Raw genomic sequence first — 14814 nt, 5'->3', positions numbered from 1 at the left:
ACTTTGAAAGGCCAAGGTGGGGTGGATCACCTGAGGTCAGGAGTTCAAGACCACCCTGGCCAAAATGGCAAAACCCTGTCTCTACTAAAAATACAAAAATCAGCCAGACTTGGTGGTGTGCGCGTGTAGTCCCAGCTACTCGGGAGGCTGAGGCACAAGAATTGCTTGAATCTTGTGAAGTGGAGGTTGCCATGAGCCAAGATCGCGCCACAGCACTCCAGCCTGGGCAAGAGAGTAAGACTATGTCTAAAAAAAAAAAAAAGAAAGAAAAGAAAAAGGCCGGGCATGGTGGCTCACACCTATAATCCTAGCACTTTGGGAGGCCAAGCTGGGTAGATCACAAGGTCAGGAGTTCAAGACCAGCCTGGCCAAGATGGTGAAACCCATCTCTACTCAAAATACAAAAATTAGTGGGGTGTGGTGGCAGGTGCCTGTAATAATCTCAGCTACTCAGTAGGCTGAGGAAGAGAACTGCTTAAACCCGGGAGGCAGAGGTTGCAGTGAGCCAAGATCGCACCACTACACTACAGCCTGGGTGACAGAGTAAGAGTCTGTCTCAAAAAAAAAAATTAAAAGGCTGAAGCAAAACCAAGCATCATTATGTTCTCACTCACAAGCAGGAGCTAAGCTATGAGGATCCCAAGGCATAAGAATGACGCAACTCTAGAAACTCAGGGGGAAAGGGTGGGAAGGAGGTGAGGGATAAAAGACTACAAATTGGGTGCAGTGTATACTGCTTGGGTGATGAGTGCACCAAAATCTCACAAATCACCACTAAAGAACCTACTCATGTAACCAAACACCTCCTGTTCCCCAATACACTATGGGAAAAAAAAGGCTGAAGCAAAATGCAAAGATATGGAAGTTTTCTCAGGAGTTAGAATTCAAACCACTAAGTTCAACAGAATGAAAACATTTATACAGATGTCTAGGACAGACAGAATGCTAAAGGTCAGTTAGAATAATCACTATGGGGAAATACATATTTGGGAGATGTCTCTAAACACCAAAATAAATTTAGAATTTGGGTCATAAATAGGTGCCATCATCTATTAGTGCTAGCTTGGTGCTAGCACCAAGACACTACCATCTCCCACTACTCCATCTCTAATCAAAATGATCAAATCTTCCATTCAAAACCTTATTAAAATTATTCTCCTAATGTCTGATACGCTCACACATCCAAGGAGTTGTGTTCTAGAAAATAAGTTTTTATTGACCAAATAAATTTGTGATTTGTAGGAATGGGGAGATTATCTTCTTTCCGTTATCATCCAATACCACAGTCTAGCACATTTCGGTAGAAAAGAGCTCCTAAGTAAAAACACGTCTGAGTACCCAAATAACGGGAATAGTTTTCTTAAACAAATGAACTATCACACTGTAAGAAAGAGAAGAATTACACTTTGGAGATGTTTTCCATTTTTAGGTGTTCTAAAATTAATTTACATTATTTTAATAATAAATGTGAAGCAGACAGACTTTCATAGAATGGTGCCTAGCATTTAAAGATATTCAAGTCCATATTTATTGTTCCAGTTTAATAAGATACCATTACTCCATTTAACACATATAATTAACATAATACAAATGACATAAACATTTTAATGAAATATTCTGTACTAGTTTGTTTGTGTTTTTTGAGACAGAATCTTGCCCTGTCACCCAGGCTGGAGTGCAGTAGCACAATCTCAGCTCACTGCAGCCTTGACCTCCCTGGCTCAAGTCATCTTCCTATCTCAGCCTCCCAAGTAGCTGGGACTACAGGTGTGCACCACCACGGCTGGCTAATTTTTATACTTTTTATAGAGATGGGGTTTCATCATGTCGCCTAGGCTGGTCTCTAACTCCTGGGCTCAAGTGATCCGCCCGCCTCAGCCTCCCAAAGTGCTGGGATTATAAGCATGCGCCACCACACCCAGCTATGCTAGTACTGCAATGAGAAAAAAATGTCCCACACAAATAAACTTACTGGTTCACCAAAGGTATACTGGCTCTGCCCTGTCTATTCCTTCAACTTATCAACTAATCTTGTTCCCCTTAACTTTAGGCCAGTAACCCCAGACATTTTCAGAATTGCAATCCCATCATTATTTGATTTGAGCAGCAATGTTCTATGGCATTAAAAAAAATCAAAAAATTAGTGTTTTTTGAGACTGCTATGCCACTTTCCAATATATTGGAGAAATTCTAGAGAGTTATAAAATCAATACTGGGAAACAGTCTTATGATCAAATTTATCCTTGTGAAACCATAAATTGTAACAGAGTGAAAACTTTTTACTCGAAAACACCCTCAGCCAGGCACTGTGGCTCATTCAAAATTCTACAAAGTTTTTTAAAAAAAGAGCTGGGTGTGCTGGCACACATATGTAGTCCCAATTACTTGCCTGTAGTCCTAGTTACTCAGGAGGCTGAGGCAGGAGGATCTCTTGAGCCCAGGAGTTCAAGGCCACACTGAGCTATGATTGTGTCACTATACTCTAGCCTGGGCAACAAAGCAAGACCCCATCTCTAAAACACACACACAAACATCCTCACTGAAATTCCTTACTGTATTTGACAAATAAAAAGAAAAGTATTACTATTTTTCTTGTATATATTATACTTTGGGCAAACCTAGTTGGTAGCTTTGAGATAAGTTCTTCATTACAGAATAATTCTATTAAACATGGAAGGAATAACTAACCTAAAAATCACCATTTTGCAATTCTGAATGAAATAACTGACTCAGGAAACAATTTATTGTTGAATAAAACCATCATATATAAGGTTAATAGGGAACTTGATAACAGACAGAGGGAAAAGGTTGTCCCTGTGAAGCTACCGATTAAGCTCACTATTACTAACACTAGGACAACCAAATACCTGCTTGCTAAAAAAAAAAAAAAAAAAGTTGAACCTAATTAAGCCTCTATTCTAGAGCTAATTTCCATTCACATAAAACAAAGAAGAGGAGCAAGTTCAATGGTTATCACCAAGAAGCAAATAGATAACTACAGCATAAGCAACCTAGTTTCTGTAACAATGGTATAAGGGTTAAAAGAGGGAAAATGCTATGGTTTAACTTAATAAAATAAAACAAAATGCATTTTGAGGACTTTGTTTGGATCCCAATTCAAACAAAATAACTTTGAAGAGATTTTTAGGACAACAGAGGAAATTCAATTACACTGGGTTACATGACCTGAAGGAACTGGTATTTTTTAATATGTGTGATAACGGCAATAAAGTGAAAGATGTGATTAAGTAAAAAAGTTAATTTGAAATGTATAAAGTATGATATCTAGAATTTGCTTTAAACAGAGGAAGGGGTAAAAACAAAAAGATAAAAGCCCATACACCAAAATCTTAATAACTGATCATTCTGGGTGACGGGTCTATGAGGTTCATTACAGTCTCTTTAATCTCTTTAAAATTTTTCATAATAAAAGCTATCTGTTTAATCATCAATCCATCCTTCTTTTAAAATAACATTGTATATATATTTACTTATAGTTTAGATGAACAGTTTTCAATTCTTATTATACAACAGAATCATCTGGAGAACTTTCAAAACAAAAAATATCAATGTTTAGGCCCCACCCCAGATCAATAAAACCAAAATATCTAGGGCTGAGGTCAGGCACACTTTTGTCTGGTTTTTTTTTTTTTTTTTTTTTGCTTTTTTTTTAAAGTCCCCAAGATATTCAAAAGTGTAGCCAGGTCAAGAATCCCTATTAATGATAAACAGAAACTGACCCATGTCTCCTAAAAAAATGTATTAAGTAGGTTCTTTTTTTTTTTTGAGATGGAGTTTCGCTCTTGTTGCCCAGGCTAGAGTACAATGGCACAATCTTGGCTCACTGCAACTTCTACCTCCTGGGTTCAAGTGATTCTCCTGCCTCAGCCTCCCAAGTAGCTAGGATTAGAGGCATGTGCTACCACGCCCGGCTAATTTTTTATATTTAGTAGAGGTTTCACCCTGTTGATCAGGCTGGTGTTGAACTCCTGACCTCAGGTGATCTGCCTGCCTCAGCCTCCCAAAGTGCGGGGATTACAGGCGTGAGCCACCACGCCCAGCCTTAAGTAGGTTTCTTGTAGAGCAATATTGAGAAAACCTTTTAATATTCACAACCAATATATTAAGCCTTGGAAAACATTAGCATTATTCTCAGGGAAATAATTTTGGGACCACATAACAACGGTACAGATTCACAGTTCTCTGAATTTACTCATCAAGTATAAAATAAAGCCTCTTAAAATATCCCACACTGCTATCATTTTACCAGCTTATACTGATACACTATTTACAGTTTACAAGGCATTTTATCTAAATTCTCTGCTTTTCACAAAAACCCTGATCAGGTAGGGCAAGTATAATTATCACCACCTCTAACAGATGAAGAAATTAGGTCTCAAAGCTATTGAAACGGCTTGGCTAAAGTCATTCAGCTGGTAAAAACCTAAGGTGAGAACAAAATCTAGGTCTTTTGACTCTGAGCCAAATATTCTACCCCGGGAGACTTGGCCCAAAACAAACCTCTGTTCTGGTTCCAGTCATGGGCATCACCAAGTTGATTAACATTATACCTGTACCCATCTTGATGGTGAAAATAGTCATCAGTGCTGAACACAATGCCATCACGATTCTGACCAAGCAGAATTCTGTTAACAAAAGAAATCATAAAGGCGCCATTTACAAAATCTATAACCATCAGAAATAAATATAACTGAAATAAATCACACAGGAAAGGTTTTAAATGAATTTCTGATACTTACCTGAAAGTATATTACGAACCTAATAGCCTAAGAGCTGAATAATCTTACAAAGATTTCAGAGTTCAAATCATTTCACACTTAAATCTACACAATTACAGACATTAACAAAAACTTTTTTTTTTTTCCGAGATGGAGTCTCATTCTGTTGCCCAGGCTAGAGCGCAGTGGCACAATTTTGGCTCACTGCAACCTCCACTTCCTGGGTTCAAGTGATTCTCCTGCCTCAGTCTTCTGAGTAGCGGGATTACAGGCATGCGCCACTATACCCGGCTATTTCGTGTATTTTTAGTAGAGACGGGGTTTCACCATGTTGGTCAGGCTGGTCTTGAACTCCTGACCTCACGATCCACCTGCCTCGGCCTCCCAAAGTACTGGGATTATAGGCATGAGCCACCGTGCCCGGCCGTCACAAACTTTTTAAGGCAGCATTTGTATTGCAACTTTTTAAAACATTCCTTACCCAATCTCAAAATTATATCAACTATTATCCATGTTTTCACTTTAGTAAATTTTGTATTTGTTGTCTAAAATTGCCTCAATCTAGTGCAACACGTAACCTAAAAAGTAAGCCTAAGCAAGCAATTCATTTGGAAAAAACCATATGTGACTCTAGACAGCTTTAATAAACTCATTTCCATGAAACATATATGATCCTCTAGTGAAAGTCAGAAATAGTTGGAGGCTTAAGGTTATGGAACAATCTGTGATCCTCCAAAGTATAATCAAACTTTAAATTTTCAAGAAATTAAGTTGCTAAATCAAATTAATTATTAAACACTAAATGAAAAATGCTCAGTTCAAATCAATGATAATCAAGCTTTGCTTTGAAAATGATACTGCCTTAAATTGACAAGCACAGCAAGATTAAGAGGTACTCAGAGAGAACTTGCATTACCAATGACTCAGGAAAGAAATTGGGAGCGTGCTGTAATAGGGAAAATGCAGCAAGATAATGATTTGGTGAGAGCAACAATGAAAGTATTCTGTTGTTTCTCTCCTCTCCTTCAACCTTTAGGCAATTGAACACCACTGTATACTTCTGCGAGGATTGGTGGGATGGAAGGTGGAAGGAATTGAGACTAAAAGAATATTGGCCTGGAATGAATCAAATTGACTTATTTCCTACTAAAAAAGTAGTAGGGAGGGTTTCAACTGTTAAGATGACAAGTGTCATCTCTCCATCCCTCAGCTTATAATGGTATCATATACAGTTCTCCCTTAATATCCATGGGAGATTGGTTCCAAGAGCACAATTGCTGCTCAAGACCTTGATACAGAAATAGCTGTTTGCATATAAACTATGCACATCCTTCCATACACTTTAACTCATCTCTCTATTACTTATAATACCTAATACAATGTGAATACTATGTAAATAGTTATTATACTGTATTGTTGAAGGAATATCGACAAGGAAATAAGTCTGTACATTTCAATTCAGACGCAATATTTTTTCTCAAATACTTTCAGTCCAAGGTTCGTTGAATTCACTGATGTGGAATCAACAAAATGTGGAATCAACAAAAATGGAGGGCCAGTGGTATATTTTATAAAAATAAAATCACTAGTATCAAAATAAAGCAATTTAAGTATGTAAAGGTTGGTGTGAAAGTAATCGCAGTTTTTGCCATTAAAACGCCAATTAAAAACTGCGATTACTTTTGCACAAAACTCTATTTCCACTTACAGAATTACAGTTCAAATCACTTCAGACAAACCAAATGAAAGTTAATGGTTTGGGTTGTGTGTCTGCTTCCTTGGGGGACTGGAGTTGGATTTCTTTTTCAGGCAGCCATGATTTTTCCAAAACATGTCTATATGACACATTTGGCATTTTACTGCTTATGCAGATAACCCAGAATATGAAAATGCCATGATATTAGCATTCTAAAGCAAAACTCAATCACCCAAAAAGAGATTTTGGTTGTAATCAATCACATAATATATTCTAAAGCAAAACTCAATCACCCAAAAAGAGATTTTGGTTGTAATCAATCACATAATATCTAATTATGTTCAACAGTACCAGAAATCCAGATAACACCTTTTGTAGATACTCTATGCTTCCTTTTTTTTTTTTTTCCCATCCTACCCGTTTATTAGCAGGTGATTTTTTTTTTTTGGAGACAGAGTCCCGCTCTGTTGCCCAGGGTGGAGTGCGGTGGCATGATCTTGGCTCACTGCAACTTCCACCTCCAGAGTTCAAGCGTTTCTCCTGCCTCATCCTCCCGAGTAGCCAGGATCACAGGTGTGTGCCACCACGCCTGGCTAATTTTTGTCTTTTTAGTAGAGACGGGGTTTCGCCATGTTGGCCAGGCTGGTCTTGAACTCCTGACCTCAGGTGATCCTCCCACCTCGGCCTCCCAAAGTGTTGGGGTTACAGGCGTGAGCCACCGTGCCTGGCATAGGTGATTTTTAAGATGTTAATAATATCATTCTACATGACAATCATAGTTTTTGTATCTAAGAACTGGTTTAAATTTTCTCAAAATAAAAGGTGGAGAAGTAATAAACCAATTTATATCATTAAAACAAGTAAACATTACATATGAACAAATCTCAACAAAGAACATTTTCTTAAATATATAAATCAGTAAATGTTTAGCTTGAAAATACTTTTCCTCCCAGGCAGCATAGACTGTTCATGCATCTTTTTCAAATTCCCTGAATTACTTCAAACCATGAAGCTTTATTTTATGGACTTAAAAAAACGCCTATATGAACCTAGGAATATCTCAATGTCATACCAAGCCTCTAAAGCAAAAATAAATTATTTAAGAACATTCATATTTTCAAAATTCTTAGACTCTGTCAGAACTCTCAAGTCAGGTACTAAAATGGATTCAAAGAACGTCAAAATTTAGAGATTTGAGTAAGTCAAATATCTAATTTTAAAAAATCAAATCTGGTCTCAGTGGCCACTTGATTTCTTTTTTTTTTTTTTTTTCAAAACAATAGCTATCTTTTTGAGAATCTATTATATGTCAAATACTTTACATAAACCTATGACCTCATTTAATCCTCATAAAAGCCTGCCAACTCATAAAAGCCTGCCAATTTGATAATAAACCAATTCAGGAGAAGAAATAATTTTGGCAAGTTAGATGGTACCGGGAGAACTAAGATAAGGCATCTCCTTGACCCCAAAACCAACGGCCTCCAATGATCCCTGCCTCCTGGTGCTCACAACCTGGTATCCTCTTATTCTGCAGTAGGCTTAGATTTAGTCCCCAGCTTCTAAGAAATAGAATGTGACACAGGTGATGGGATGTCACTTTGGAGATTACTTAAAAAAAAAAGTAGCTTCTGTCTTAAGACTTGAGCTTGCATGCTTTCTCTCTCTCTGAAATAAATCAGCTGTCTTGTGAATGGAGAGAGGCCAAGCAGCAAAGAAATGAGAGAAGCCTCCAGTCTCCAGCCAGCAAGGAACTCTTCAATCCAACATAGCTCACAAGGAACTCAGTTCTGTCAACAATCTTGAGAGAGTTCTTAGAACCAGATCCTTCCCAAATCAAGCCTTCAGACCAGAACACAGTCCTAGCTAACATCTTGGTCACAGCATTCTTACAGACACTGAACCAAAGGCACCCAAGTAACTATAGCCAGAGTCCAGACCTACAGAAACTATGAGGCAGTATGTTCGTTGCTTTAAACAACTAAGTTTTAGGGTAATCTGTTATACAGCCTTGAATAACTAATGTACTCTATACTTACAATTTCTCATTTAAGAAACAAGTAAACCAAGAGAACCTGTTCCCAAAACAAGGCCTAAAAGAGAGTCCATTTTCAAGGTTTGTTTTTTAAATTTCTAAGACCTGCACATTATTTTAATACTTTCATGTGCATTTACAAGTGATTTTCAAACAAAATACAAAATCTGAGTAAAACTGACACATCATGAACACTTTCCCCTTATTTACTGAGTGCCTTTATATACTTCCTGAGACAACTTTACTGGGGTACTCTAAACACTCCCTGAATTAAGAATAAAGGGACCTACACTAAGAAAGGTTAAGTCTTTCCTCTGGAATTAAGGAGACTTGCCTCCTCCAAAAGAAGGGAGAAAAAATAAGGCTTTTCCCATCTCTCCCTAAACTATGGTAAATATATTAGTTTCTGTAACTTCTATAACACCACAAACTTAAAAACAGGAATTTATCTTACATTTCTGAAGGTCAGTAGTCCAAAATCAGTTTCACTGAGCTAAAAACAAAGTGTGTGCAGACCTGTGTTCCTTCTGGAGGCTCTACAGAATTTGTTTCCTTGCCTTTTCCAGCTTCTAAAGGTTAGCTGCACACCTGGGCTTATGGGATGTTCCACCATCTTCAAAGCCAGCAGTGTAGCATCTTCTCTCTTGACCTTTGCTTTGGTCTTACCCTTTCTCTGACTAATTACTCCTGCCTCCCTCTTATTAAGAATCTTTGTTATTACATTGGGCCAATCCAGATAATCCAGGACAGCCTCCCCATTGCAAGATCCTTAACTTAATCAAATTTGCAAAATCCAATTTACCATGTAAGGCAACATATGCACAGCTTTTAGGGATTAAAGCATGGATATCTTTGGAGGGGGGACATTATTCACCCTCCCATTGCAAATATCCACAATAATCTGTAATTACAAACAGATGACAACAAAAAACTAATTTCTTAAATTCCCTCACTTTTTATTTCTTGGGGGGTAAGAAAGATCCCAGCGTTTACCCATTCTCTATTGTCTTCCAGTTTCCTTATTGGTTTTGTTTTTACTCTTAGTCCTTGATCCATCTAGAAGTTATTTTTGTGAATGATTTAAGGCAGGGGCTTTATTTTTCCAGACTGACAATCAAATATCCTATTACCATTTATTGAATATTTTGCCCTACTAATAGAAAATGTCATTTAATCAAATATTAAATTCTCTTATATGTAGGTATGTTTCTGGATTCTCTTTTCCTTTTCCTTTTTTTTTTTTTTTAAATAGAGACAGGGTCTATGTTGCCCAAACTGATCTCAAACTTCTGGCCTCAAGTGATGCTCCCCACCTCAGCCTCCCAAAGTGTTGGGATTACAGGTGTAAGCCACCACACCTAATGTGTTTCTGGGTTCTCTACTTTTATCTACTTGTTATTTTGCTAATTATTGCAAAGTTTTGATTATAGTAGCTTCTAAGTATATTTTGATAGCTGGTGGGATAAGTCTCATTTTTTTCAAACTGTCCTTGTTATAGTTACATACCAAACAAACTTATTGGCTTCTCAAATTCATACAAAAACTCCTTTGGGATTTTGGTTAAAGTTTCACTGAATTTATAAATCAATTAGGGAGAAAAGTGACATATTTATTGGGCTATCCTACCCATAACCACCCTATGGGCCAAAGCTATGGCCAAGGCTATTATGGCCTACTGTCTCTCTCAGAATCATCATCAGACATCTTGAATACTTACCATGTTAGACACATGCTGATTGGGATGTGGGCAAGGACTAAATTAAATAAGAAGAGGACTTGAACATTACCTCCAAAGAATCTGAATTTTATCCAACAACCTACACTCATTACCACATACCAAATGTAAACATTACTAATTTTTTTTCCTTGTTTTTGAGACAGGGTCTCAATCTGTCACCCAGGCTAGAGTGCCTGGCACGATCATGGCTCACTGTAGCCTCTGGGGCTCAGCCTCCCAAGTAGCTGGGATACCCAGGTTATCCAGGCTGGTCTTGAACTCCTGGGCTCAAACAATCTGCCTGCCTTGGCCTCGCAAAGTGCTGGGATTTCAGGTGTGAGCCATCACGCTCAGCCGGTCTTTTAATTTGGTCCTCCAAATCAGCTCAACTCTGATCTATCAATTTTCACTCTATTATTTTGTCAAAGCTTGTTTTGAATGTGAACTCCCATATGAAGCCATTCCTCACCAAAGAGTATGTGACTTTATATCTAATTCCAAATAACCAAAACCACTTCACTCAAAAAGTGTTGACCTAAAGAGTTACAGACCAGGCTCCTTGAAGTCAGGAGTCATGTATAAGACTACATATCCATTAAGCATTAAAGTGAAGGCAAGGGAAAAAACATACTATCATTTTATTCCTAGTTTGATCTCTTGCTAGCTTTTGTAACTTCTAAATCACTTAACCTCAACTTCTTTTAGCCTCTGCTCCTTCTATAAAATGAAAAAACAACCCATCTCACAAGATTTGTATGTATGGAAATACTCTGTAAATTGTGAATCACAATACAAATAGTACTCGTTGGTGCTACATATAACTTCTATTCTTAGGTCTATTCTTCAAATAAGTATACATATTATATCTAATCACCTCTATCATCTCCCACTACAATGTCTCCTTTAAATTCTATTGAATTTCCACTACTTTATTCACCTTTAGTTTCAACATACTCCAATATGTGGTCTCAAGTCTAACTTTTTTCTTCTTTAGGTTTCTTCTATACCCCCTCTTAGTCAAGTGGTCCTAACTAGCAGACTCGTTTATCCAATTTCCAAATTTCAATTATTTATTTTCTCTGATAGTATATCCCAAATCTAGAAGACTGCCCATGTTTGTGAGACCTCACTCCTAACTTCTATTATTATAGAGGTGAAATTTTATCTTCTCTACAAAATCCTCACTAACATAAAAGGAATCAAAATACAAAGACCAAAATTTAACTTTGGAATGAACTAATTCATTCACAAAGATCACCGTTTATAATCTAGCTTGAAATATCACAAATTAAATCTTTAGTGTCTTTTCTCTGAAAAAAAAAGTTTAGTTAGGTTGTTTAGATTGTCTTGTTAGTAAATATAAAACATTTGCAAAATGGTTTCTTGGACTTCTCCATCCTCACCCAAAGATACCAGAAAATTTTCTTTTTCCCCTAGTCTGGCACAAATCTTGAATAATCTTATATAAACTGCAGAAAATTTGTACTGCTTACTTTACACTATTTTTTCACAATTGCATAAATATATTCAAGTGCATCAACAGTTTTAAAATGTAAACACAAAAAGGAATTTGAAATATCTTGTAATACAATAAACCATCACCAGTTCTAATGCCAATTCAGATACTGCTCACTTCAAACTCCTAAATTTTAAGAAATCAAAAAAGGGTTCCTTCCGCCAATCAGTGGTATGAACATGGCACAGTGCTCAACACAATCAAAATTCCTTTCCTTGGGTTGTCTCATTTGATTCCCAAAATAATTCCAGAAAAATTAAGTATCATTTATTCCATTAACAGAGCAAAACTTGCCCAAGGTGAAAAAGTGAAATAACTGAGTCAATACCCAAATTTTCTCTTTCTTTTCTCACCTCCAGCTGAATTTGAAAAACCCAAATTTTCAAACACTGAGTCCAACTTTTCTTGAATAGCTGACTCAAAAGGGCAGGCCAGGACAGTCCTCAAGTAGCATTGGCTTTCATCACTGTCATAATTATACAAAGTGTTATCTATTTTAAGGGCAGGCCAGGACAGTCCTCAAGTAGCATTGGCTTTCATCACTGTCATAATTATACAAAGTGTTATCTATTTTTAAAGCCCTTAGCAGAATCTAAATATAAACATATATGCCAATTCTCCTTTCTTCTATCAGAAAAGATTTTTAAATAGTTACACTGTCAGATGCTATTCTCAAATATAGCAAATTAAAGATTTTCTTCTACTAGAAACATGAAAGCATTTGTCACTGATTACAAATATCATTTATAGTTTTAACATTTTTATTTCATTTTTTTAAGACAGGCTCTCACTATGTTGCCCAGGCTAGTCTCAAACTTCTGAGCTCAAGTGACCAGCCCACCTTGGCCTCACAAGTGTTGGGATTACATGCATGAGTCACTGCAGCCGGCGACAAGTATCATTTATAATTTTTAAATAATGAATTATCAAGTATTCAGTTGGTATCCTCTACTCACCGAGACAATGTTGTTTTCCCAGAACCAGGCAGACCTCTTAAAAGAATAAGTAACTTCTGCAATTTATTTAACTTTTCCTCTTGAAACTGCTGGTTCACAAACCTGTCTGTTCCATTATGCATGTCCATGCCAGGATCTTTCCAGCATCTTTCTCTGACTTCACAGAAACCATTACTCACATATTCATTTTGCATACTGCAGCCATTTCCAAAGGGATGAACACTACTCCTATTCTCACTACAATCAGCATATTCATTGTTCTGATCAAAAGTCATACAATTCCAGTTAACATGACAATTATTTAAATAATATCCATTTTGTATCTGAGAGTCATCTTGCGCTTGGAAAATATGTGATGGTAGATTTCGTGGAGCACTGAATCTTTGAATATTTAAATGATAGTTCAAACTGGGAAGAGGAGGACCATGGGGCACTATAAAAGGATGCACTGCCTGCCATTCAGGCCTCAAAGAAGTAAATGAAGTGTCACAAAATGTAGGTATTATTTGTCCATTACAGGGATATTTGCCTGTCTCATTCCCCAAGTTCTGTTGATAATCACAATGTGATGGAAAAACATTATTACTAAGATTTTTCTTTTCTTCGTCAGGTTTTAAGAGACCATTACCATGGCCCTGATAAAATGGAATCAACTGTTCCTGAGAAGGTTCAGATTCTTTACAACTGTTCTCAAAATAATCTTTCTCCTTTTCAAGCTCTTCAATTTCTTTGTAAAACTGGAATAATTCACTGTCTATCTCTGATTTTTCAGAGTTAAATTTCTGTTTCTCTTTTCGTCCTCCTCTGCCATTTATACCATTTAAAGCGTCTGCCTCATTCCTCCCTTCATTACGTTTCTTTTTCTCAGGGGGTTTGTAAATGGGTCCTATAAATGCTTTACTTGTGCTATATATCTCATCATCTGTGGATACTAATGGAGGACGTACTTCCTGTAAAACCTGTGAATCAATGGATTCAATAACATCTGGTCTATTACCAGGCATCTCATCATGTAAAGGTCTACGCAAATCTGTAGTTTCAGTTTTGTTCTCCTGCAAATAACTTTGTCCTCTGACATCAATGATGGTCACAGGGACCCAATCATTTCCAGTTTTCTCTTGGATTCTGTGAAAATCAGCATTACTATGATTGTGAAAAATATATGCCTCTGTAGTTGACTTCAATTTTTTATAGCGTGGTTCACTCGTTACTTCTTCTCTAGGTCCCAAGAATTTACCTTCAATTTCACCATAAGACATCTGAGAAATAAATAAATCATACAATTACTAGCTTATTAAAAACCTAAATAAAAATTTCTTCAAAAACAAGAAATTAAACAAAAACATTTAAATTTGTGATATATTTAATGGTAACAATTTCCCAAAGTACCAGGGTCAATTTTATAACCACTTATTATTTAAGTACAGTCGTAACAGGGTGGTTTATGGGAGGGGATCTCACTGAATATCCTTTAAAAAATATATACAGATAGATAGATAGATAGATCTCAACTTTAAACGATCCATTTCTGAATTTGGAGGACCTAAAAGATTTAAGTAAGTCTGCAAAGTTGAGTCAGTAATATATATTTTTATGATATGGATACACAATTGTGTATTTAAAAGGAGAGTGAAACTGCCAACACCAAATTAACACATACTCAAACTGGCTGACACACTGCATCCTAAGCATTTCCTTACTTAAAATCACTGTGTTCTTGAGAGTAAATTGCTCCAATTCCCTCCCAAACCTCAGACAACCAATCTCCTTAGCATCCAAATGTTAGATTAACTGAAATGCCAGTCTTTGGAGGCCCTTTACTGTGAGTAGTTAGTGTAAAAGAGGTTCCCAAATGGGTGTAGTGCGTTAATTTAAAAGGAAGGAAGAGATAAGTTGCAATGACGATAACGGAAATTCGTTTAATAAAGAAATCTGGCAACTCCCAAAGTTCAAAGCGTTCTTTTCCGAATAGTCTATCATGAAGACAAAATTTGCTTCCCTTTAGACCTGGCAGAGTGGCTCAAGCCTGTAATGCCAGCACTTGGGAGGCTGAGGCGGGCGGATTGCTGCTTAGGAGGTCGAGACCAGTCTGGCAACATGGCCTAACTCAGTCTCTTAACAAAAATACAATAAATTAGCCGGGCATGGGGGCGCG

The 14814-nt window shown here is 36.9% G+C and overlaps 1 protein-coding gene and 1 long non-coding RNA gene across 5 annotated transcripts in view; one reads left to right on the top strand and one right to left on the bottom strand.

Annotated features, from left to right (window-relative positions):
- Positions 1-14814, bottom strand: part of N4BP2L2 (NEDD4 binding protein 2-like 2) — a 102014-nt gene that overhangs the window by 86073 nt on the left and 1127 nt on the right. For 2 of the 4 annotated variants that reach the window (XM_011946904.1, XM_011946907.1), the window contains exons 2-3: positions 12660-13918; positions 4522-4646 (exon numbers count right to left, since the gene is read on the bottom strand). In XM_011946904.1, the coding sequence (XP_011802294.1) occupies positions 4522-4646; positions 12660-13918 (1384 nt within the window). The remainder of the gene's footprint in view (positions 1-4521; positions 4647-12659; positions 13919-14814) is intronic. The other 2 variants (XM_011946905.1, XM_011946906.1) reach the window with 2 other exon arrangements.
- LOC105515157 lies at positions 2868-4706 on the top strand. Its single transcript, XR_001002272.1, has 2 exons — positions 2868-3770; positions 4072-4706. It is a non-coding gene; the product is annotated as an uncharacterized LOC105515157 (long non-coding RNA).

Source organism: Colobus angolensis, unplaced genomic scaffold (genome assembly GCF_000951035.1).
Source record: "Colobus angolensis palliatus isolate OR3802 unplaced genomic scaffold, Cang.pa_1.0 Scaffold255, whole genome shotgun sequence".
Lineage (NCBI taxonomy): Eukaryota > Metazoa > Chordata > Mammalia > Primates > Cercopithecidae > Colobus > Colobus angolensis.
Note: the sequence above shows the minus strand (reverse complement) of the source record. Positions and strands in the feature narration are given on the sequence as shown.